Source organism: Procambarus clarkii, chromosome 50 (genome assembly GCF_040958095.1).
Source record: "Procambarus clarkii isolate CNS0578487 chromosome 50, FALCON_Pclarkii_2.0, whole genome shotgun sequence".
In the NCBI taxonomy this organism is placed as follows: Eukaryota; Metazoa; Arthropoda; class Malacostraca; order Decapoda; family Cambaridae; genus Procambarus; species Procambarus clarkii.
This window is the reverse complement of record NC_091199.1, coordinates 36,619,076-36,646,575: the sequence shown is the minus strand read 5'-3', so window position 1 is coordinate 36,646,575 and position 27,500 is coordinate 36,619,076. Positions and strand designations below refer to the sequence as shown.

The following is a 27,500-nucleotide window of genomic DNA, read 5'->3' as shown; positions in this document are numbered from 1 at the left end:
CATAGCTCTGCTCTGCCTCTGTGGATCCTAAGATTTTCTTTGGAGAGTTAAATTTACAACTTTCTTCCTAAGTGAAAAATATAAGTGGAGAGATTTGTGTTAGAACCATTATTCTAACATTTCGGTCATTTTCAATAAAACAAACACATGTTGTGTTATATATATATATATATATATATATATATATATATATATATATATATATATATATATATATATATATATATATATATATATATATATATATATATATATATAAATATATATATATATATGTCGTACCTAGTAGCCAGAACTCACTTCTCAGCCTACTATTCAAGGCCCGATTTGCCTAATAAGCCAAGTTTTCCTGAATTAATATATTTACTATAATTTTTTTTCTTATGAAATGATAAAGCAACCCTTTTCTCTATGTATGAGGTCAATTTTTTTTTTATTGGAGTTAAAATTAACGTAGATATATGACCGAACCTAACCAACCCTTCCTAACCTAACCTAACCTATATTTATAGGTAAGGTTAGGTTAGGTAGCCAAAAAAAGCTAGGTTAGGTTAGGTTAGGTAGGTTAGGTAGACGAAAAAAGATTAATTCATGAAAACTTGGCTTATTAGGCAAATCGGGCCTTGAATAGTAGGCTGAGAAGTGCGTTCTGGCTATTAGGTACGACATATATATATATATATATATATATATATATATATATATATATATATATATATATATATATATATATATATATATATATATGACATATATATATATATATATATATATATATATATATATATATATATATATATATATATATATATGACATATATATATATATATATATATATATATATGTCGTACCTAGTAGCCAGAACTCACTTCTCAGCCTACTATTCAAGGCCCGATTTGCCTAATAAGCCAAGTTTTCCTGAATTAATATATTTACTATAATTTTTTTCTTATGAAATGATAAAGCAACCCTTTTCTCTATGTATGAGGTCAATTTTTTTTTATTGGAGTTAAAATAAACGAAGATATATGACCGAACCTAACCAACCCTACCTAACCTAACCTAACCTATATTTATAGGTAAGGTTAGGTTAGGTAGCCAAAAAAAGCTAGGTTAGGTTAGGTTAGGTAGGTTAGGTAGACGAAAAAACATTAATTCATGAAAAACTTGGCTTATTAGGCAAATCGGGCCTTGAATAGTAGGCTGAGACGTGCGTTCTGGCTATTAGGTACGACATATATATATATATATATATATATATATATATATATATATATATATATATGTCGTACCTAGTAGCCAGAACTCACTTTCTCAGCCTACTATTCAAGGTCCGATTTGCCTAATAAGCCAAGTTTTCCTGAATTAATATATTTACTATAATTTTTTTCTTATGAAATGATTAAAGCAACCCTTTTCTCTATGTATGAGGTCAACTTTTTTATTGGAGTTAAAATTAACGTAGATATATGACCGAACCTAACCAACCCAACCTAACCTAACCTAACCTATATTTATAGGTAAGGTTAGGTTAGGTAGCCAAAAAAAGCTAGGTTAGGTTAGGTTAGGTAGGTTAGGTAGACGAAAAAACATTAATTCATGAAAACTTGGCTTATTAGGCAAATCGGGCCTTGAATAGTTGGCTGAGAAGTGCGTTCTGGCTATTAGGTACGACATATAGTATATATTATATATATATAATATATATATATAATATATATATATATATAATATATATATATATACTATATATATAATATATATATATATATAAATATATATATATATTAACGCCATTGAGGAGATCCTCGACAAGAAAATCGCAGACCTTAGGAGGATGGAAGACAGAATAGGTGACATCGATGCCCACGATGCTTTTTATCTCCTCACCAAATGCCTATCCCTTCCGAGGCTAACCTACTTTCTGAGGTGCGCCCCATCTTACAACAACCCAAAGCTTTGACGAGTATGACCTCCTACTGAAGACCATGCTGGAAAAAGTTGTTAACCTCTCTCTCAACGAATGCCAGTGGAAACAAGCCACTCTTCCTGTCAGGCTCGGTGGCTTGGGTGTCCCGCACCGCCACCCAAATTGCAGTCCCCAGCCTTCCTGTCTTCCTCCTCAGCATCAGATGACCTGGTTAAGGAAATTTCTACCTGACACCCTGAGTGATGTAGCGGGGATACAGGACCCCCACTACACGGAATGTGACACGAAATGGGGTGCCATGACAGACCCAGCACTCAGACCAGCCATGCCGAAAGCCAAGAAACAATCCAGTTGGGACAGCCCCCATTGTAGACAAAGAAGCCACAGCTTTGCTGGAGGCAGCAACAACCCCCAGTGATCGTGCACGCCTCACAGCTGTGCAGGCTCCCCATGCAGGGGACTTCCTTCTGGCAGTCCCTATGTCTGCGACAGGCACACGTCTTGATCCGCAGGAGCTCCGTATTTGCAGTCGCCTCTCCGCCTTGCTGCCCCTATCCACACTGTTCACAGGTGTATTTGCGGCGAGGCAGATGCTGACGAATATGGATTGCATGGCCTGCACTGTGGAAAATCGGGTGGTTGGCACACTAGACACGACGAAGTTCAACGACAATCATTAAAGAAGCCTTGCCCTCTGTCAGTGTCCAGCGGAGAGAGAGCCCCGCAACCTACTGAACCGTGGACTATGTTAGCTTTGCCGGCCGACCAGACGGAATCACACTGCGTCCGTGGAAGGGTGGCAGGCAGTTAGCATGGGACTATACTTACGTATCCACCCTGGCAACCGACATAACATCACCCTCTCTGCCGGCACTGCAGGAGCCGCAGCGACACACAGAGAAAAACAAAAGTCAGTCAAGTACAGGCAATTAGATCAAAGGTACAATTTCGTTCCAATAGGGTCTGAGACCCTAGGCCCATGGGGTGAGAGTGCAAGAAGGTTTCTTAAGGATCTTGGTTCCAAGCTCATTGACACCACAAGAGACCCTAGAGCAGCAAGTTTTCTCTTTCAGCGCCTCAGTGTCGCGATCCAGAGGGGAAAATGCCCGCTGCATCCTCGGTTCCTGCCCGGCGTCGGAGGAGTTCGAGGAAATCTACAGCCTCTAGGAAGCGAACTTTTTCTTGTGTCCTCTTAATGTTCATTTTTTGTATAAAATCAGATATGTAACTGTATAACCTTGCATAATAAAGTGTACATCATAATAAAAAAAAAAAGGGGGTGGTAGGAGAAGTGAACACTCTTTCGTATTCAGAGTTAAATGTCAAGTTTTTCCCTGAGTGCTCTGTGTTCCCTTCTCTGAGGCTGTGGGTCCCTATAATTACACCAGTGGTGGTACCCCCCTCATATATATATATATATAATATATATATATATATATATATATATATATATATATATATATATATATGTCGTACCTAGTAGCCAGAACTCACTTCTCAGCCTATTATGCAAGGCCCGATTTGCCTAATAAGTCAAGTTTTCATGAATTAATGTTTTTTTCGACTACCTAACCTACCTAACCTAACCTAACCTAACTTTTTTGGCTACCTACCCTAACCTAACCTATAAAGATAGGTTAGGTTAGGTTAGGTAGGGTTGGTTAGGTTCGGTCATATATCTACGTAATTTTAACTCAAATAAAAAAAAAATTACATCATACATAATGAAATGGGTAGTTTTATCATTTCATAAGAAAAAACATTAGAGAAAATATATTAATTCAGGAAAACTTGGCTTATTAGACAAATCGGGCCTTGCATAGAAGGCTGAGAAGTGCGTTCTGGCTACTAGGTACGACATATATGTATATATATATATATATATATATATATATATATATATATATATATATATATATATATATATATATATAATATATATATATATAATATATATATATTAATATATATATATATATATATATATATATATATGTCGTACCTAGTAGCCAGAACGCATATCTCAGCCTACTATGCAAGGCCCGATTTGCCTAATAAGCCAAGTTTTTCATGAATTAATATTTTTTCGACTACCTAACCCTACCTAAACCTAACCTAACCTAACATTTTCGGCTACCTAACCTAACCTAACCTATAAAGATAGGTTAGGTTTGGTTAGGTAGGGTTGGTTAGGTGTCGGTCATATATCTATGTTAATTTTAACTCCAATAACAAAAAATTGACCTCATATATAATGAAATGGGTAGCTTTATCATTTCATAGAAAAAAAATTGAGAAAAATATATTAATTCATGAAAACTTGGCTTATTAGGCAATCGGGCCTTGCATAGTAGGCTGAGAAGTGCGTTCTGGCTACTAGGTACGACATATATATATATATATATATATATATATATATATATATATATATTTATATATATATATATATATATATACTATATATATATATATATATATATATGTCGTACCTAGTAGCCAGAACGCACTTCTCGGCCTACTATGCAAGGCCCGATTTGGCCTAATAAGCCAAGTTTTCATGAATTAATATATTTTCTCAATTTTTTTTCTTATGAAATGATAAAGCAACCTATTTCATTATGTATGAGGTCAATTTATTTTTATTGGAGTTAAATTAACGTAGATATATGACCGAACCTAACCAACCCTACCTAACCTAACCTAACCTATCTTTATAGGTTAGGCTAGGTTAGGTAGCCGAAAAAGTTAGGTTAGGTTAGGTTAGGTAGGTTTAGGTAGTCGAAAAACAATTAATTCATGAAAACTTTGGCATATTAGGCAAATCGGGCCTTGCATAGTAGGCAGAGAAGTGCGTTCTGGCTACTAGGTACGACATATGTATATATATATATATGTCGTACTTAGTAGCCAGATTGCACTTTTTGGGCTACTATGCAAGGCCCAATTTGCCTAATAAGCCAAGTTTTCCTGAATTAATATATTTTCTCAAATTTTTTTTCTTATGAAATGATAAAGCTACCCATTTCATTATGTATGAGGTCAATTTTTTTTATTGGAGTTAGAATTTACGTAGATATATGACCGAACCTAACCAACCCTACCTAACCTAACCTAACCTATCTTTATAGGTTAGGTTAGGTTAGGTAGCCGAAAAAGATAGGTTAGGTTAGGTTAGGTAGGTTGGGTAGTCGAAAAACAATTAATTCATGAAAAGTTGGCTTATTAGGCAAATCGGGCCTTGCATAGTAGGCTGAGAAGTGCGTTCTGGCTACTAGGTACGACATATATATATATATATATATATATATATATATATATATATATATAATATATATATATATATATATATATATATATATATATATATATATATATATATATATATATATATATATATATATATATATATATATATATGTCGTACCTAATAGCCAGAACGCACTTCTCAGCCTACTATTCAAGGCCCGATTTGCCTAATAAGCCAAGTTTTCATGAATTAATGTTTTTTCGTCTACCTAACCTACCTAACCTAACCTAACCTAGCTTTTTTTGGCTACCTAACCTAAACTTACCTATAAATATAGGTTAGGTTAGGTTAGGTAGAGTTGGTTAGGTTCGGTCATATATCTACGTTAATTTAACTCCAATAAAAAAAAATTTGACCTCATACATAGAGAAAAGGGTTGCTTTATCCATTTCATAAGAAAACAATTATAGTAAATATATTAATTCAGGAAAAACTAGGCTTATTAGGCAAATCGGGCCTTGAATAGTAGGCTGAGAAGTGAGTTCTGGCTACTAGGTACGACATATATATATATATATATATATATATATATAATATATATATATATATATATATAATATATATATTTATTTATTTATTTATTTCCCTGTGTGCGTGTGTGTGTATTCACCTAGTTGTATTCACCTAGTTGTGCTTGCAGGGCTTGAGCTCTGCTCTTTCGGCCTGCCTCTCAACTGTCAATCAACTGTTACTACTTTTTTTTTCCCCACACACACAAACACACACACACACACACACACACGCACACACACACACACACACACACACACACACACACACACACACACACACACACACACACAGGAGGCAGCCCCGTGGACAGGTGACTAACTCCCAGGTACCTATTTTACTGCTAGGTAACAGGGTCATCAGGGTGAAAGAAACTCTGCCCATCGTTTTTTCGCTGGCGCTAGGAATCGAACCCGGGCCACAAGGATCACGTGCCAGCGTGCTATCCACACAGCCACCGGCGCCGAGCATTGACTCTTGGATCCCGCCTTTCCAGCCATCAGTTGTTTACTGCAATAACTCCTGTCCTATTTCCCTATCATACCTAATTTTAAAAGTATGAATTGAGTTTGCTTCCACAACCTGTTCCCAAGTGCATTCCATTTTCCACTACTCTCACGCTAAAAGAAAACTTCCTAACATCTCTGTGACTCATCTGAGTTTCCAGTTTCCCACCCATGTCCCCTCGTTCTGTTATTATTACGTGTGAACATTTCATCTATTTCCACTTTCTCAATTCCCCTGAGTATTTTATATGTTCCTATCATATCTCCTCTCTCCCTTCTTTTCTCTAGTGTCGTAAGGTTCAGTTCCCTCAGACGCTTTTCATATCCCATCCCTCGTATCTCTGGGACAAGCCTCGTCGCAAAACCTCTGAACCCTCTCCAGTTTCCTTATGTGTTTCTTCAGGTGGGGACTCCATGATGGCGCGGCATACAATAAGACTGGTCTCACGTAGGCAGTATAAAGCGCCCTAAAAGCCTCCTCACTTAGGTTTCCGAATTAAGTTCTAATTTTCGCCAGTGTAGAGTACGCTGCTGTCGTTATCCTATTTATATGCTGCTTCAGGAGTTAGATAAGGTGTCACATATACTCCCAGGTCTCTTTCTCGAATCGTGACAGATAGGCAGTTCCCCCTTCATTGTGTACTATCCCTTTGGTCGTCTATCACCTGATCCCATTTCCATAACTTTACATTTACTGGTGTTGAACTCCAGTAGCCATTTTCCTGACCATCTCTGCAAACCTGTTTAAGTCCTCTTGGAGGATCCTACAATCCTCATTTCTCAACGCTCTTCTCATTAAATTTGCGGTATCCGCAAAAATTGACATGTATGACATGCATTAGAAAGAGGATTGGGCCAGCACCGATCCTTGAGGTACTCCACTCGTTACTGTTCGCCAGTCTGACTTCTCGCCCCTTACCATTACCCTTTGGCTCCTTCGTGTTACCTCACCCATGATAGTGCCTTTCCGCCTACTCCTGCCTGCCTCTCAAGTTTGTATAGCAGTCTCACGTGTGGTACTGTATCAAAGGCCTTTTGGCAGTCAAGAAATATGCAGTCTGCCCAGCCTTCTTTGTCCTGCCTTATCCTTGTTACTTTGTCATAGAATTCTAAAAGGTTTGTTAGGCATGATTTCCCTGTCCAGAACTCATGTTGGTGCTTGTTTACAAACCCAATGCTTTCCAGGTGCTCAACAAGTCTTAGCCTAATTATTCTTTCAAGCATTTTGCCGGGGATGCTTGTCAGTGATACGGGTCTGTAGTTAAGTGCCTCCTTCCTATCACCTTTCTTGAAAATCGGTACGACATTTGCCTCCTTCCAGCAACTGGGCAATTCTCCTGACATAAGTGACTCATTAAAGATCATTGCCAGAGGCACGCTGAGAGCCTGCCCTGCCTCCTTTAGTATCCACGGTGATACTTTGTCTGATCCAACCGCTTGTAGTTGCATCCAGGGTGTCAACTGTTTCATTACGTCTTCTGTTGTCACCTCTATATCTGATAGTCTGTCATCTAGAGTAATCGCTTCTAACAATGGGAGCCACTCAGGCTCGGTTGTGAACACTCCATGGAAACTTGCATTCAGTACCTCGCAGATTTCCTTGTCGCTTTCTGTATATGCCTCTTCTGTTTTCCTCAGTCTTGTCACTTGGTCATTTACCGACATCTTCCTTCTTATATGGCTATGTAGTAATTTAGGTTGCTTTTTCGCTTTGATTGCAATAGCATTCTCATAATTTTTTTCCGACACTCGTCTTATATAATGAAATCGTCCCTAGCTCTGTTACATCTAAATCCTGTTGTCCTCTGTCCTTTGTCTTCTGTACTTCCTCCACTCCTTCCTGCTTCTCACTTTTGCTTCCTAACACTGTCTATTAAACCATGGGTTACTATATTCCCTCCTGTTTTTTTTTCTTTACTGTTGGAATAAATCTCTTTTCAGCCTCCTTGCATTTCCATATGACTGGTTCATCGTATCTTGCACTGTTTTTTCCTCTAATTTCTTCCTTCCACTGCACTTCTCCCAGGTAGTCCCTTATGCTCCTGTAGTCCCCTCTTCTGTAATCAAGTCTCCTTTCTCGGACCTCATGTCCTTTGGTCACAATTTTAAGCTCCATCATGTAGTCAAAGACTAGGACACAATGGTCACTGGCTCCTAGTGGTATTTCATGTTCCAACTGCTCGATGTCTTCTACATTCTGGGTGAAAATGAGGTCTAACAGGCTGGGCGTATCCCCTCCTCTTTCCCTAGTGTCTTCCTTCACATGCTGTGTCAGGAAATTCCCTGTCAATAACGTCTACCAGCTTCGCTCCACCAGGTCTCCTCCCCGCCATGGGGATTCCTCGTTTCCCAATCGATCTCTCCGTTATCTAAGTCCCCCATGACCAGCAGCTTCGCTCTCATTCTATGCGCTATAGTTGCTGCCCTCTGCAGTTCATCTATACATGCCCTGTTGCTGTCCTCATACTCCTGCCTGGGCCTTCTACTGTTTGGTGGGGGATTGTAGAGTATCAAGATTACAATCTTCTTCCCCATCCATTGTCAGAGTTCCATGTATGGAGTTCGTGCTTTTCATTGGTACCCGGATTTTCCAGCTCATCAAACTTCCATACTTCCATTTCCGCTTTTTTTAGGAGTACCACTCCTCCTCCCTGTCTGTGTCCTTTCTTTTTCTTACCACCTGGTACCCCTCTGGAAGATTGCAGACAAAGATGTGTGTGTGTGTGTGTACTCACCTAATTGTGCTTGCGGGGGTTGAGCTTTGGCTCTTTGGTCCCGCCTCTCAACTGGCAATCAACTGGTTGTACAGATTCCTGAGCCTACTGGGCTCTATCATATCTACATTTGAAACTGGTATGGATGTCAGCCTCCACCACATCACTTCTTATGTGCATTCATTTATTAACTACTCTTGACACTGAAAAAACTCTTTCTAACGTCTCTGTGGGCTCATCTGGGTACTAAGTTTCCACCTGGTGTCCCCTTGTTCGTGTCCCACCCGTGCTGAAGAGTTTGTCTTTGTCCACCCTCTCAATTTCCCTGAGAATTTGTAGGTGGTTATCATGTCTCCCCTTACTCTTCTGTTTTCCAGGGTTGTGAAGTTCAGCTCCTTTTTGCATTTCCTCGTAGCTCATTCCTCTCAGTTCCGCTGAAGACTCAGCGGTAAGGCCTGGTGGCATACCGCTGAATCTTCTCTAGCTTTGTCTTGTGTTTAACTAGGTATGGACTCCAGGCTGGTGCTGCATACTCCTTAAAAATCTTAAATCTTAAGGTCTTAAATAAGTGGTATACAGGGTTTTGAAAGATTTCTTACACAAGTTTCTAAAGGCAGTTCTTATGTTGGCCAATCTAGCATATGCCGCTGATGATATTCTTTTGATGTGGGTCTCTGGGAACAGGTTCGGTGTGATATCAACCCCCAGATCTTTCTCTCTATTTGACTCTTGCAGGATTTCACCTCCCAGATGATACCTTGTGTTCAGCCTCCTGCTCCCTTCGCCCAATTTCATCACCTTTACACATTCCTGAGTTGAACTTTAGTAGCCATTTTCTAGACTATTCCTGCAGTTTATCCAGGTCATCCAGTAGTCTCTGTCTATCTTCATCCGTCTTGATTCTTCTCATAATTTTTGCATCATCAGCAAACATTGAGAGGAATGAGTCTATACCCTCCCGAAGATCGTTTACACATATTAGAAACAAGGTTGGGTCCAAGTACTGAGCCCTGTGGGACTTCGCTGGTGATATCTCGCTACTCTGATGTCTCTCCCCTCACCGTTGCTCGCTGTTTCCTGTTGCTTAAGTACTCCCTTATCCACTGGGAGCACCTTCTCTTTTACCTGTTGCTCCAACTTTTTTAACAGCCTTTTATGGGGGTACTGTGTCAAAGGCGTCTGGCAGTCCATGAAAATGCAGTTTGCCCACCCTTCCCTTCCTGCCTAATTTTGGTTGCCTGGTCATAAAATTCTATTAAACCTGTGAGGCACGATTTACCATCCCTGAACCCATGTTGCTGGTGCGTTACAAAATTATTTCCCTCCAGATGCTCTACGAGCATTTTCCTCACGATCTTATCCATCACCTTGCATGGTATACAAGTTAAGGAAACTGGCCTGTAGTTCAGTGCCTCTTGCCTGTCACCTTTCTTGTATATTGGGACCACGTCAGCTGTCTTCCAACTTTCTGGTAAGTCTCCTGTTTCCAGTGACCTGTTTATACACCATAGAGAGTGGCACGCTTAGTGCTTCTGCCCCTCCTTTAGTATCCATGGTGAGATTCTGTCAGACCCAACAGCCTTCGTCCACATCCAGCTCCAGCAGATACCTTTTTGACCTCATCACTGGTGAGGTCAAATTCCTCCAAGGTTGCTTGGTTTGCCGCCTCTTCATTTAGTGCAGCGGCTTCTCATTGTTCTATTGTGAAGACCTCTGGAATCTCTGTTGAGTTCTTCACACACCTCCTTGTCATTCTCTGTGTATCTATTCTCCCCTTTTTGCAGCTTTCATCACTTGTTCCTTCACTGCTGTTTTCCTCCTGATTGGGGTTGTGGAGCAGCTTGGTTTGGGTCTTGGCTTTACTCGCGAAGTCATTTTCAAACTGTCTCTCTGCTTCCCTCCTCACCCTGAGATACTCATTTCTGGCCCTCTGGTATCTCTCCCTGCTCTCTGGTGTTCTGGTATTTCTGTAGTTTCTCCATGTTATTTTACTCAGTTGCTTCGCTACCTTGCATTCCTGGTTGAACCATGGGTTTTTCTGTTGTTTTTCGTTTTTCTCCTTTTGGACGGGGATAAACGTGTGTGCAGCTTCCTGGCACTTCTGGGTGACAAAATCCATCATGACCTGCACATTCTTGTCTCTAAGTTGTTTCCCATGGTATTCCCCTGAGGAAGTTCCTCATCTCGTTATATTTTCCTCTTCGGTAATTCAGTGTTTTTCCCTCCAATCCCATCCTTTGATAGGTTATCCCTACCTGCACCAAGTACTCAAAGGTCAGTACACTGTGGTCACTCATTCCTATGGGGACTTCAACTTTGACTTCCCTTATTTCTGACTCATTCAGGGTGAATATCGAGTCGAGTCTAGCTGGTTCATCATTGCCTCTCACTCTTGTGGGTTCCTTGACATGCTGGCTCAGAAAATTCCTTCTTGCCACTTCCAAGAGTTTAGCTCTCCACGTATCTGCACCTCCATGTGGGTCCCCATTCTCCCAGTCTATCTTTCCATGGTTGAAATCGCCCATGATTAAGAGTCTTGAGCCATTCCTACAGGCAACTGAAGCTTCCCTCTCTATTATATTTATGGTTGCCATGTTGTTCCTATCAAACTCCTGTCTAGGTCTTCTGTCATTTATGGGAGGGTTGTAAATGACTGCCACTATTATCTTAGGTCCACCTATTGTTATAGTTCCTGTTATGTAATCTCTGAATCCATCACAGCCCGGAATTTCCATCTCATCAAAACTCCAGTCCTTCCTTATCAGCAGGGCCGCTTCACCTCCTTTCCCTCCCCTCTCTTTCCTTACTATATAGTAGTCCTTTGGAAACACAGCATCTGTTATGACTCCTGACAATTTTGTTTCCGTTAGTCCTATTATATCAGGGTTTTCTTCTTGCGCCCTTTCTGCCAGTTCACTTGCTCTATTAGTAATCTCATCAATGTTTGAGTTCATTACCTTGAAGCTCACTTTCTTATATCCAATTTCACCCACACTCCCTACAAGTGTAGGAAGTTGTTCCATGGTCATTGCTACTTAGGTAGGCTCATCCTCCTGCGAGGTAGTTGCCAGGGGTTCAGGGGGAGGTGGAGTGGGGGATGGAGGGTTTAGGTCTTCCTCAGGCCTGCTTGGGGCAGGAAGAAGTCCTGGGGGTGAGGGGGCAGGGATTGCTTGGGGAAAGGGCATGCCCTCCTGCGGTGTAGTTGACAGGGATTTGGGGGGAGGTGGAGTGGGGGATAGAGGGCTTTGGTCTTGTTCAGGCCTGCTTGGGGCAGGAAGAAGACCAGGGGCAGGGAAAGCAGGGGATACTTAGGGTAAGGGGAGGGGGAGGATTTGGGTTTCATGATGGGCATTGTGCAGGGGCAAGGAAGGGTTTGTGCTGGGGGATAGGGGGGGAGGCCCTATTGGGTGGTGGGCTGGAGTGTTGCATTACCCCCTGGGGTTGCTGGGTTGCTGGATTGGGGTTCCCCACTCCCCTCTGGGATTGCTGGGTTGGAGGCTGAGGTTCCCTGGATCCCTTCCCTCTCCTTGCGCCATTTCTTTGCATCTGCTGCCCTTACTATCTCGTCTCTGGTCATGTCCCTCTGAACATATACCTCTTTGTAGTTCCTTGCATACCTCAGTTTGGTCTTCTTTACCAGGATGTCCTCTTTGATCACCTCGCTCTTGAATACTACCTTGATCAATGTCTTTTGTCTCTGTTGTACTGGCCAATACTGTGTGTGTGTGTACTTACCTAGTTGTATTTACCTTGCTGTGCTCGCGGGGGTCGTGCTCTGGCTCTTTGGTCCCGCCTCTGAACTGTCAATCAACTAATGAACAGGTTCCTGAGCCTACTGGGCTCTATCATGTCTACACCAGAAGCTGTGTATGGAGTCAGCCTCCACCACATCACTTCCTAATGCATTCCATTTGTCTACTACTCTACCACTGAAAAAAATCTTCCTAACGTCTCTATGACTCATTTGGGCACTCAATTTCCACCTGTCTCCCATAGTGCGTGTGCCCCTTGTGTTAAGTAGTCTGTCTTTATCTACCCTATCAATTACTCTGAGAATCTTGTATGTGGTGATCATGTAACCCCCTAACTCTTCTGTCTGCCAGTGACGTGAGGTTTAATTCCCGTAGTCTCTCCTCGTAGCTCATAACCCTTAATTCGAGTACTAGTCTGGTGGTAAACCTTTAAACCTTTTCCAGTTTAGTCTTATGCTTGACTAGACATGGACTCCATGCTGGAGGCTCATACTCCAGGATTGGTCTGACATATGTGCTATACAAAGTTGTATACCTGCATGACTCGAGACCGTCGCCCTACCGTCCAGCCCAAGTGGCTGGACAATGGAACAAGGAGAATAACTGACTTACCCTGAGTCGTAGTACTGGATAGTTCCCGACATAAAAAATAACCCGCAGAGCGTTTTCGAGTAACCGGTTTTGTATACAAATACAAACTCACCGGTGCTATTGGCCACGATGAACTACTGGTACTCTTAATGAAGCTCTGGATCATACTGAAGTGTCCAGCATTCTTCATTCATGAAGGAGTAATTGTGTATTTTTTTGCCAGCAAGTTGGGTAAAGTATTGAAGTATCAATACGACTAAACGTGATGATAACATTGATCATCACTGCTGATAACATTGATCATCACTGCTAATAACATTGATCATCACTGCTGATAACATTGATCATCACTGCTAATAACATTGATCATTACTGAAGATATCATTGATCATCGATGCTGATAACATTGATCATCACTGATGATAACATTGATCATCACTGATGATAACATTGATCATCACTGATGATTACATTGATCATCACTGATGATAACATTGATCATCACTGATGATAACATTGATCATCACTGCTGATAACATTGATCATCACTGATGATAACATTGATCACGTGTAACGGCAAAGGCGAAAAGGTAATTATCAGAGTAAAACGCTAAGCCATTACGGCTGTGTAGCACTTGGAAGGCATAAGGAGACAAGGATCTGGGAGAGGACGGAAGGGCGGAACGGTGCCCAACCACTTGGACCGTCGGGGATCGAACACCGACCTGCAAGATTTATCAGGCTGTAAGGACCAGTACAAGTTGTTGGGTAACTGAGGACCAACTTAATTCTACTAATTTGTCACACTCATGGATGTTTTATCCTGGCCACACATGCAGGTGGCAGACCTATACATCCCCACACATGCAGGTGGAAGACCTATACATCCCCACACATGCAGGTGGCAGACCTAAACAACCCACACATGCAGGTGGCAGACCTAAACAACCCCACACATGCAGGTGGCAGACCTAAACAACCCACACATGCAGGTGGCAGACCTAAACAACCCACACATGCAGGTGGCAGACCTAAACAACCCCACACATGCAGGTGGCAGACCTGAACAACCCCACACATGCAGGTGGCAGACCTAAACAACCCCACACATGCAGGTGGCAGACCTGAACAACCCCACACATGCAGGTGGCAGACCTGAAAACCCCACACATGCAGGTGGCAACCTAAACAACCCACACATGCAGGTGGCAGAGACCTGAACAACCCACACATGCAGGTGGCAGACCTAAACAACCCACACATGCAGGGCAGACCTAAACAACCCACACATGCAGGTGGCAGACCTGAACAACCCCACACATGCAGGTGGCAGACCTAACAACCCCACACATGCAAGTGACAGACCTAAACAACCTCACACATGCAGGTGGCAGACCTACAACCCCACACATGCAGATGGCAGACCTGAACAACCCACACATGCAGGTGGCAGACCTGAACAACCCACACATGCAGGTGGCAGACCTGAACAACCCTTGACGGCAGCATACCTGGAGGTAGAGCGCTGGTTGGTCGCTTTAGGGACACTGCATCTTGGCTTAGTTAACCTTTGAAGTCTGTGTAGGCGATGAGTCGCAATAACGTGGCTGAAGTATGTTGACCAGACCACACACTACAATGTGAAGGGACGACGACGTTTCGGTCCGTCCTGAACCATTCTCAAGAATCGACTTGAGAATGGTCCAGGACGGACCGAAACATCGTCGTCCCTTCACTTTCTAGTGTGTGTGGTCTGGTCAACTTTGAACTCTGTCATGTTCAGGTTTGGCCCTGGTGTAGAGAACCAGACTTTAGTTGTATATAACACTTCGCCTGTAAGGCTTTATCTATACATTTTTTTTTAGCCTTGCAGAGGATTTTTGTCGTCGTCTGGGACACAACTGGAGTTAACGTGATGAGTCTAACTAGGTTAAAGAGACCTGTTTACCTCAGTTTAGGAGCAAGAAACGAGGGTAAGTTATACATTTGTTCTGCGGATTGTTAGTGCGTAGTTGTAATTGGGTTATCTTGAGTGTATATAAAAAGGTCGTCCAACACGACCCCACTCTGGATCGAGGGTGTGAAATCATCAAAATATTGCAAAAAGTCTATTTTATATAAATTACCCAAACTCGTTCGCGTATATGTCTAACAACATATACGCTGGAAACAATTCAACGATCCTATGTCTAATATATTACCCGATAGTACGTTCCTTAAATCCACACACCACCTATTTTTAAACCAATATCTTCCAAGGAATTTTTTAATTTAAATTCATAAAAGCTACTTTAAGTAAACTTTTCTGAATCTAAATGAACCCTTAATCTAAACTTGACTAGCAGCATACAGCTTATGTGTAGGGTTCCTGCTTTTTTGGAGTCTATGAATATATTTTAATGTTTAAGGCTTCCACCCTTTCTGAAAAATAAATTTGATTCACAGGGAAAATATAGGAGACGTGTCCTCGTATAGTGAAGGAGAGGAGAACAAGCCGTCAAAAATTATGCATTACTCTCCCTCCTCCCGCCTTTCCTCTCTCTCTCTCCCCTCTCCCTCTCTCCCTCTCTCCCTCTCCCTCTCTTCCTCTCCCTCCCTCTCTCTCTCTCCTCCCTCTCCCTCTCCCTCCCTCCCTCGCAGTGTCATAAGACTAGCCTGACAAGGCATGAAAAATGGGAAACATATATTCCCTTGGTATGTGTCTGGTATTGAATGGGGGGAGACTAAGGTGAGTCTGGATAACAGGATGGGCGGGTGGGAGAGAAGTGAATGAGAAGAGGGAATACAAAATATAAAAAGATTGTGAAAGGACGAGAAAATGGGTGTCAAGAGTCACCCATTCGGAGTCACGGAGGAGTGACAAGAGAAGGAAAATAAAGGGGAAACGTGTGTATAAAGATGATAATTATAAAATGAGGGAAGGGAGAATAATAGGAAGGCAAGGATGGAAGGGTGGATGGTGAGACGAAACAAAAATTAAGATAAATGAAAGGATATAGATTAGGATTTTTTATTATTATTATTATTTTCTACCACAGGCGTGGCCACACATTTACAATGCTAACCAACATATATACATTTTCTTCTGTCCTCCATGGACAGGGTTAGAGATATGTTAAACACATAGTTCAGGGGTTTATTGAAGAATCAACCACAGAAGGTGATTCGGTGCTTTTAAAATGCTAAGCTACCTTACATACGTAAATACATAGATGCACAGATTTACGTATGCCCTACATAAAGTGTTCCATGTGTCTTTTACATAGTCTCATTAATATGCATTTACAAAGGTGAAATGTAATTCTGATCAGATTCCATAAATACTTCATACACATACATATACACACACAGAACATCAGAACAGCGTTCAGGAACCTGTGTAAGGAATCATTCAGAATTTTGTACACCACATATGTAAGACCAATCCTGGAGTATGCGTCCCCAGCATGGAGCCCGTACCTTGTCAAGCACAAGACGAAGCTGGAAAAAGTCCAAAGGTATGCTACTAGACAAGTCCCAGAACTAAGAGGCTGAGTTATGAGGAAAGGCTGCGGGAAATGCACCTTACGACACTGGAAGACAGAGGACTAAGGGGGGACATGATCACAACCTACAAAATCCTCAGGGGAATCGACCGGGAAAATAAGGATAAACTATTCAACACTGGCGGGACGCGAACAAGGGGACACAGGTGGAAACTGAGTACCCACATGAGCCACAGGGACGTATGAAGGAACTTTTTCAGTGTCAGAGTAGTTAACAGATGAAATGCATTAGGCAGTGATGTGGTGGAGGCCGACTCCATACACAGTTTTAAATGTAGATATGATAGAGCCCAGTAGGCTCAGGAACCTGTACACCAGTTGATTGACAGTTGAGAGGCGGGACCAAAGAGCCAAAGCTCAACCCCCACAAGCACAAATAGGTGAGTACACAAACATATACGTACATATACATATATACATACATATATACACACACATGCATTCACATACATTTGTCTCTTTTACTCTGACAGGGTGAGATAGCTTATAGAGAAACTAGTGTGCAATTAATTAAGCACTTAATCACTGAAGACGATTAAGGTGCTTTTACAAGCTTAGGTTATATAGTTACATCACATACATACATTGTATTTGATACATTACATGGTTAATCTTGGGTACAAGTCCAATATATCATCATGTGTTCCAGTACTCATATAGTAATTGCACTGTTCAGCATACCTTAGCCCAGGAGGGAGAAAGTCAATCAATATGGGACATTGTGCAATATAATGTTCAAGAGAGTGCATGTTTTCTCTTTCACAAAGTTGACACATTTTGTACTCGACATTTAGATTTTGAGAAAGCTGCCAGATACGTCTATATCCCAGGCGTATTCTGGCCACTATAACATCACAGATTAGGAATGAAAGGTCACATTGCCATGAGCAAGAATGAAGATGGAACAAGGAGACAGAGATAGAAACTGGCAATGGGGAGAGAGATATGACAGGTGGTGCTCATTTACACAGCTGCGTTGACTCGCATCTACAGTGCCCCATACCTGCAGTGCCCCACACCTGCAGTGCCCCACACCTGCAGTGCCTCACACTTACAGTGCCTCAACTATACTAACATAGCTACAACGATAACTAATTTTCTACAGCTACGGTGTTACAGCAACAGTGCCTAAGTTACAACAATGTCCCACAAGTGTGACTGCTAAAGTCTCACAGCTACGGTACCATAGCTACGGTTCCACAGCAACAGTGAAACCTACAGTGCCGCCCTAGTTCAGAAGCTGTCTCTTAAGCATCTGATTTAAAACCCAGAAAGGAAGGATGTCCTCTCATATATATATATATATATATATATATATATATATATATATATATATATATATATATATATATATATATATATATATATATATATATAATATAATATATTATAATATATATAATATGAGAGTTTCCAACTTACAAACAGGATGGCATGTATTGGAATCCAATCCTATCTAAGGGAGAGTTGAGCATCTAGGTCTCTTCCCTGAGATCATTATCATCGAGACCAGTTTAGGAGTGTTTTAATCTATATGTCACTATTATATTTTTATCCCGGTAAACAGAGAACGCGACGTTGAAGCAACGCTTTTATGACGTTCTCTGTGCGCCGGGATGCGGCCTTTTTATATTCCTTTCTCTTGCTCGTATGAAATCCCGAGCGCCTGGTTCTCAACGCCGGTGAAAAGTCCCCGTGAAAGTTTATTTATGAGCTTCTCAGCAACTTAACTCCAGGCTCCTCTCAGCAGTGTCACAAGTTCACCCGAGTCATTTATCAGCAGGTGGGCCTGGGAGGCGCCCTCTCTGGTGGCCTCAGATGGTGCAGGTCTGTGGAACTCCCACAGTGAAGCTGTTTGTGTGGGTGTAGACTGTTGTGTGTGTGTGGGTGGTAGGAAAAGTGTTACAGAAAATTGTAACAACGTTAACTCTGTGGCCACGACACCGTGTACCTTAACCCGGTGGCCAGAACTGGACGTGAATAATTGAGTCGTTCGTGCAGGTCTCACTACAGGGATCATGTTTAATTGTTTATGCTGCGTCGCTGAAGCATCGGTGTCCTGTAACGGGGTCCAGTGTGGTTCACTAGACCGCTTCCGCGTATAATACACTGAAGATGGACCCCTTCCGTACTCTCTGGACGTCTCCTGCCTGGGAGTCGACACCTTCACAGTGTCGACTCCCAGAGGTTGACCCCTGTCAACCAAAACACCAAATTACTTTTAGCATGTATAGTTTACGTGAAGCAAGACCTCAGAAAGCATAATACCGTGCACGACTTGCATAACATTCGACACTGATTTCCTCCATACTGGAATACGGCAGAAAAGCCTAGTGAACCCGTTCACAGCTAAATTAATAGTTCCTTAGCGCTGTCCCCCAACCTGATTATTAAACCAGACTGCTTGCGCTGAGGGCTGCTGGGAACACACAGGCTCACTGTTAGTGCCCAGAACCACTGGCTGCTCTGTCACCCCCTCCCCCCCCCCCTCCCAGGGAGATCAGGGGAAGTAGCTCCATTTGAAGGGAAGTGGAGGCTCTGGCTTATGAAAAATGTATGACCTCAAAGCTCTTAAATAACCTATTGGTAAATACACTGTTTTTGATTAAGTTTACAACAGTAAACTAAGTCGTCTTTCACGAGTCGATATTTTTTTCTATCAGTTTTCATCATTATATCAGTATTGATGTTTGTTTACCACAATGCCTTTTCCACTGGAATATGATGCAGGTAATCTCATCTCTGTAGTCTCATCCCTGTTGAAGCTTCATAGCCTCCTGTAGTCTCCCGTCATGAAGTCTCGTAGCCTCCTGCAGTCTCCCGGTGTTGTAGTCTCGTAGCCTCCTGCAGTCTCCCGGTGTTGTAGTCTCGTAGCCTCCTGCAGTCTCCCGGTGTTGTAGTCTCGTAGTCTCCTGTAGTGTTGTACCCTTCAGAACCCGTTGCTGGATATGAGGCTCTCACTCTACTCAGCAGTGTATTTAACGATTAGAACGTGGTACTCGCTTGTGGGTCAATGGTACCACATATCGTTGTATGTGGTTCCACATATCATTGTATGTGGCACCACATAAAATATTTCATGTCCGCCTCATTTTGGGTGAACAATAGACCTATTACTATCAGTGGGCAACTCGTTCTCAGCTAGTTGTGCTTGCGGGGGTTGAACTTTGGCTCTTTGGTCCCGCCTCTCAACTGGTGTGTTGAACCTCCCACTAGGCTGTTTAAAGCAGCGGCCGTCCTCCTCAGACGCATTCAGCAATTTTAACATACAGTATATTAAAAATTGGTCTGTTCTCATATATTAAATAATATTATTATACATAAAACTTCTGTGTAAAGTTAGGCGTATTTTAGGTTAAGTGTTTAGGTTCTGTCGGCGATTATTTGTGTTTGAAGTACGTGGGTGAAGCATTTATAGAACTGTGGTTCAAACAGATGACGTGAGCCAAGCACTTGTTCCTGAAGTGTTCGGACGTCATCAGTTGTGAGTCGTGTGTAAACCGTTTTTCATACATAAACAGGGGGTTTGTTGGGAGCATGGAATGAACTTTGGGTCTGTGTTTAGAGGACGGGCTGGTTCGAACAGAGGTTGCTAGCGAAGCACTTTTTTGAGAAATGTCCAAAGGTCATAAGTTGAAGTATATATAAACATTTTTCATTCACAAACAGGGAGTTTGGTGGCTGGATTAACGAGCATTTGGCTTTTGTGATGAGGACCGGCTGCCTGTAGCCCAACCGGCTTCAACTCCCCCGTAACCTGGTCTGGTTGCTGGTCCCCCTCGCTCGTTCAGCCACCAATCCACTAGTCGGCTCGCCCGGCTAGTAGCCCATCCGGCTAGTAGCCCGCTTATGCCTCGTAGCGAGGGAGAGTGGGGGGGGGGGGGGGGGAGGTGCAAGTGTGTGGAACAGTCCAATATCTAGCCTTTGATGTGTTTCTCTGTAACGCAATATTTCCCTGTACAATAAAGGGGGGATGGTAAACCGAACACCCACGTCAGTTTTCAGGAGGAAAACAAATCCGTCGCACCACAAGCGAACGAGCTCTTAACCTTAAAAAAAGGAGAGGAAACAAAAGGGAAGAGAACATAAAAATTAAAAGAAAAAAAAAAGTGTGGATGTAGGCAGGAAAAAAAACGAAATTGGATTTTTTTTCTGGCCTAACACATTCTCTCATTTTATAATTTCTTCCATTCTCTCTCTTTTTACGGAAGAGGAGCCTCATTATTCTGGAAAGGGAAGCCTCATTATTTCGGAATGGGGATGCCTCATTATTCAATAATTTGTTTAATTTATATTCCAAGAGAGGCTCATATTTTCAGAGCAGTAGAATTATGCCGAGAGCATCATTGGGTAAATATTTGTTGTATGATCGGTTTATACCTCTAGAGCGCTCTAGAAGCGTCAGTAAAGCACTGGTGTAAGGCTGCGAGCGGTTGGTGTCTTACGTTAGCGGGAAGTAAGAGAAGTCATGGTGCTAATGGCAGCCACATTTTGGTGACCGTGGTTGAGAACTGCTCAGATGTGCATAAGATATTTGCCCCCTTTTAGTTGTACAATGGTTGCAACCACTGTGCAATCTTTGCCAAGGTGGATCTGAGTATTCATGGTTGGCTGTGTTAACATTAAGACGGCAGGTATATTATTTTCTGAGTAGGCTCATCTCTGGTGAGCCTACAGACAGGTGCGGCTACGAGTCTTAATGGCTTCTCTCACAATGACGCTGATAATCAAGTGTTTTAAATATTAAATGTCAGGTTATCTTGAAATGATTTCGGGGCTTAATGTCCCTGCGGCCCGGTCCTCAACCAGGCCTCCTTTTTGTTACATAACCCCTGGAAGCAGCCTGTAGCAGCTGTCTTACTCCCAGGTACCTTTTACTGCTAGGTAACAAGGGCATCAGGGTGAACTAAACTCTGCCCATCTGTTTCTGCCTCCCCTGGAGATCGAACCCGGAAACTCAGGACTTCGAATCCGAAGCGCTGTCCACTCAGCTGCCAGGCCCCTGTCACCTCCAAATACAGAATCAATGTTGTCTTTCATGCCAGTGAAAAATACTTTCCTACTGAACTACACACACCTTCTGCTTTGAGTTCCTGGGCTGCTTCAGTCATGATGCTTCTCCAGTGAAATCATCACTGACTTCTCTCTCTCTATACATATCGTGCATGTTACAGGTTTCACCATAGTCAGATTACACGTGTCAATTTGTTACAAAGCCTTTCAGATTGTTCAATAACTTGCACGAAGTGCTCTCTTCCCTCTGATCCAAGAGAGCTCTCACGTGTGACTTATTCTGTTTGCCTCTCGCTGTGAGGGATGCAGTCGGCAGAGCACCAGGGAAGTGGATGGAGAGAAACTGTATTTAAACTGGATATCTCAACCCCACTTTTGTATGGTAAGTATTGGGCTTTACTTCTGGTCTCCCTCTTGCTTGATGCAACAGTCCCGGCAGATGGCCCATTTGACTAGGGTATACAATGACTAGGGTGTACAATGACTAGGGTGTACTGTGACTAGGGTGTACAATGACTAGGGTGTACAATGACTAGGGTGTACTGTGACCAGGGTGTACAATGACTAGGGTGTACTGTGACCAGTGTGGGCTATGACCAGGGTGTACAATGACCAGGGTGTACAATGACCGGTTCTGTCACACTTGACATGAGGTATGCAGTTACGTTCATAGTGTTGTATGTGGCTATCCTTTCATTATTGGCAACAGTCTACCCTTGCAGTATTCACTATGCATTATATACAATGATCTAACCATACAGTATTCACTATACATTATATACAATGATCTAACCATACAGTGTTCACTATACATTATATACAACGATCTAACCATACAGTGTTCACTATACAATTTATACAATGATCTAGCCACACAGTGTTCACTATACATTATATACAATGATCTAACCATACAGTGTTCACTATACATTATATACAGTGATCTACCAACACAGTGTTCACTATACATTATATACAATGATCTACCCATACAGTGTTCACTTTGCATTATATACAATGATCTAACCATTAATGGGCGCCTGACAGCTCGGTGGACAGCGCTTCGGATTCGTAGCCCGGAGGTTCCGGGTTCGATCCTCGGTGGAGGCGGAGACAAATGGGCAAACTGTTTCTTTTACCCTTATGCCCCTTTTTCCTAGCAGTAAATATATACCTGGGAGTTAGACAGCTGCTATTGGCTATTTCCTAGGGGTGGAGGCCTGGTCGAGGACCGGGCCGTGGGGACACTAAACCCCGAAATCATCTTAAGATAACCTCAAGATATAGTATTCACTATGCATTATATACAATGATCTAACCATACAGTGTTCCCTATATATTATATACAATGATCTAACCATACAGTGTTCACTATATATTATATACAATGATCTAACCATACAGTCTTCACTATACAGTATATTATATACAATGATCTAACCATACAGTATTCACTATATTATATACAATGATCTGACCATACAGTGTTCACTATATATTATATACAATGATCTAACCATACAGTGCTCACTATACATTATATACAATGATCTAACCATACAGTGCTCACTATACATTATATACAATGATCTAACCATACAGTGCTCACTATACATTATATACAATGATCTAACCATACAGTGCTCACTATACATTATATACAATGATCTAACCATACAGTGCTCACTATACATTATATACAATGATCTAACCATACAGTGCTCACTGTACATTATATACAATGATCTAACCATACAGTGCTCACTATACATTATATACAATGATCTAACCATACAGTGCTCACTATACATTATATACAATGATCTAACCATACAGTGATCACTATACATTATATACAATGATCTAACCATATATTATTCACAACGCTTCAGTTCCGAGTGTTTGGGAATCTTGTTGTCTGGAAACATTGAACAACTCTTATTTCTTCGGCTACAGCCAAGACGACCATTGTGTTGGGTCAGGTTCATCCCAACCACTTGGGCAGGACGGTAGAGCGACGGTCTCGCTTCATGCAGGTCGGCGTTCAATCCCCGACCGTCCATAAGTGGTTGGGCACCATTCCTTTTCTCCCCGTCCCATCCCAAATCCTTATCCTGACTCCCTTTCCAGTGTTATATAGTCGTGATGGCTTGGCGCTTTCCACCTTATCGTTCTCTTCCCTTTGGTCAGGTTCATTAGCCGGTGTCTGCAACCTGTCATTTAAGATAATACATCGTTATGGCAACAAACGGACCAAATACGACATACTATGAAAAGTTACGATTCGCAAAACTCAACTTTTTCTATACATTGTTTAAATAGGTTAGGTAGGTGGCTTGGGTTGATACGTTTCTGGATATGTTAGAACGTTGGATTGTTTACGTTGGAGGAAATTTGAGAGAACGTGATACTTAAAAGGATCAAAACTGTTTTGACTTAAGTTTGATCAGTTTTCCTTACTTATAAACTCAAGATTCACCTGTATATTATTTTCAGTCAAGATTCATTCGTATATAATGTTGGTACAATATTTTCCTAATAATGTACCGACTGTAATGTTAAAATATTTTCTGGGAATTACTTTACTTATATACAATTATGTCAAATTACAATTTTGGTAACGAGCCAAAGATTGCAGAATGCAATTCAGGAGTAATTGTGTAAATTGAATTGAAATTGAAATAAGTTTATTGAGGTAAAATACACACAAAGGGAAGAGGAAGCTCTAGCTATTCTCATCCCGTTCAGTACATCGTGTTAATACATACATAGACTTGGTGTCCGACTCTCCTGTTCTTAAACTAACTTGTGGCCGTTAATTTGGGGCTCCCATTATTGTTATGTGGCACTTGACGGTGATCTGGTGCCTCCTTGAGTGCCTGAGCTCTTGTTGATGGGTCATGTTTTGAAGGATGGTAACTTGTACTTTGTCTGTCCTGAACGGTACTCACTCCTCTTCCCTCAGCTCCTGTTCCTCCTTCCCCTCTCCCACCGTCCCTCCTTCCCTCACCCTCCGTCCCTCCTTCCCTCACCCCCCGTACCTCCCTACGTTCTGTCTCACATTCCCTCACCCCGTCCCACTTTTACCTTGAGATGAGATCGTGTATGAAGTGAGGTGGTGCCAAGGTCAGTGGCCCTTCATCTCTGGCACTGTCGAATTTATTGCGGGCGTTAAAGGCCATCATATGTCTGGTAATTAGCTACATTGAACACCTGGCACTGATTGTATTACTGAGAACCAAGTACTGATTGTATTATCAGAATATAGCGTCAGCATTGATTGTATTATTAAGATAGGGTCATACTACCCTTGATACTGTAATGTTATTGTCGATCACACACACACACACACACACACACACACACACACACACACACACACACACACACACACACACAGAGGGGCCTCGTAGCCTGGTGGATAGCGCGCAGGACTCGTAATTCTGTGGCGCGGGTTCGATTCCCGCACGAGGCAGAAACAAATGGGCAAAGTTTCTTTCACCCTAAGTGCCCCTGTTACCTAGCAGTAAATAGGTACCTGGGAGTTAGTCAGCTGTCACGGGCTGCTTCCTGGGGTGTGTGTGTGTGGTGTGGGAAAAAAAATAAAAAAAAAGTAGTTAGTAAACAGTTGATTGACAGTTGTGAGGCGGGCCGAAAAGAGCAAAGCTCAACCCCCGCAAAAACACAACTAGTAAACACAACTAGTAAACACACACACACACACACACACACACACACACACACACAACACACACACACACACACACACACACACACACACACACACACACACACACACACACAATTGTATGTTAGTTATTGGGTTAAGATATTATTGTTATTGGGTTATTGAACTCGAGTAGGGGTACTGAAAACAAAAAACTGGCATTCCGAAAGGGAAACTATGAGGAGTTAAGAAAATTACTAACATATATAACATGGGAAACAGAGCTCAAGGGAAAGACCACGTAAAAAGAATTACGTCTGCGGCATATGCGAGGCTGGCTAACATCAGAACAGCCTTAAGGAACCTGTGTAAGGAATCATTCAGAATCTTGTATGCCACATACGTAAGACCAATCCTGGAGTATGCGGCCCTAGCATGGGACCCGTACCTTATCAAGCACAAGACAAAGCTGGAAAAAGTTCAGAGGTATGCCACTAGACTAGTCCCAGAACTAAGAGGCATGAGTTACGAGGAAATGCTGCGGGAAAAGCACCTTACGACACTAGGAGACAGAAGAGTGAGGGGAGACATGATCACTACCTATAAAATCCTCAGGGGAATTGACAGGGTAGACAAGGATAAACTATTCAACACTGGTGGAACGCGAACAAGGGGACACAGGTGGGAACTGAGTACCCAAATGAGCCACAGGGACGTTAGAAAGAACTTTTTCAGTGTCAGAGTAGTTAGCAGATGGAATGCATTAGGCAGTGATGTGGTGGAGGCTGACTCCATACACAGTTTTAAATGTAGATATGATAGAGCCCAGTAGGCTCAGGAATCTGTACACCAGTTGATTGACAGTTGAGAGGCGGGACCAAACAGCCAAAGCTCAACCCCCACAAGCACAAATAGGTGAGTATACACACACACACACACACCTCAACTCACCAACTCACAGAAACAGGCAGGAGTGACTGGTAGGGCTCTCCAGTGGATAAGGGAGTACCTAATCAATAGGAAGCAGAGAGTTACAGTGAGGGGTGAGACCTCTGATTGCCGTGAAATCCTCAGTGGAGTCCCACAGGGCTCTGTACTCGGACCTATCCTGTTTCTGATATACGTAAATGATCTCCCAGAGGGTATTGACTCATTCCTCTCAATGTTAGCTGACGCCGCCGAAATAATGAAAAGGATTAAAACAGAGGAGGACAGCTTGAGGCTTCAAAAAGACCTGGACAAGCTGCAGGAATGGTCGAACAAATGGTTGTTAGAGTTTAACCCAAGCAAATGTAATGTTATGAAGATAGGTGTAGGGAGCAGAAGACCAGATACAAGGTATCATTTGGAAAATGAAATACTTCAAGTGATAGAGAGAGAGAGAGAAAGATCTGGGGGTTGATATCACGCCAGACCTGTCCCCTGAAGCTCATATCAAGAGGATAACATCAGCAGCATATGCCAGGAGGGCTAACATAAGAACGGCCCTTAGAAACTTGTGTAAGGAATCTTTCAAAACATTGTATACCACATATGTCAGACCAATCCTGGAGTATGCGGCTCCAGCATGGAGTCCATATCTAGTCAAGCATAGGACTAAACTGGAAAAGGTTCAAAGGCTGGCCACCAGACTAGTACCGAAACTGAGGGGTATGAGCTACGAGGAGAGACATCGGGAATTAAACCTCACGTCACTGGGAGACAGAGGAGTTAGAGGGGACATGATTACAACATACAAGATTCTCAGAGGAATTGATAGAGTAGATAAAGACATACTATTTAATACAAAGTGGAACACACACTAGGGGACACAGGTGGAAATTGCTTTCCCAAAGGAGCCACAGAGACGTTAGAATGATTTTTTCAGTGTCAGAGTAGTAGATAAATAGAATGCATTATGAAGTGATGTGGTGGAGGCTGACTCCATCCACAGCTTCAAGTGTAGATATGATAGAGCCCAATAG

At 42.2% G+C, this 27,500-nt stretch overlaps 1 protein-coding gene across 1 annotated transcript in view; it reads right to left on the bottom strand.

The window, feature by feature from the left end:
• LOC138351750 (putative golgin subfamily A member 6-like protein 19) overlaps nt 1-27,500 on the bottom strand; it is a 417,660-nt gene that overhangs the window by 22,087 nt on the left and 368,073 nt on the right. The window contains exon 5 of the mRNA XM_069303778.1: nt 11,776-11,966. Within this exon, the coding sequence (XP_069159879.1) occupies nt 11,776-11,966 (191 nt within the window). The remainder of the gene's footprint in view (nt 1-11,775; nt 11,967-27,500) is intronic.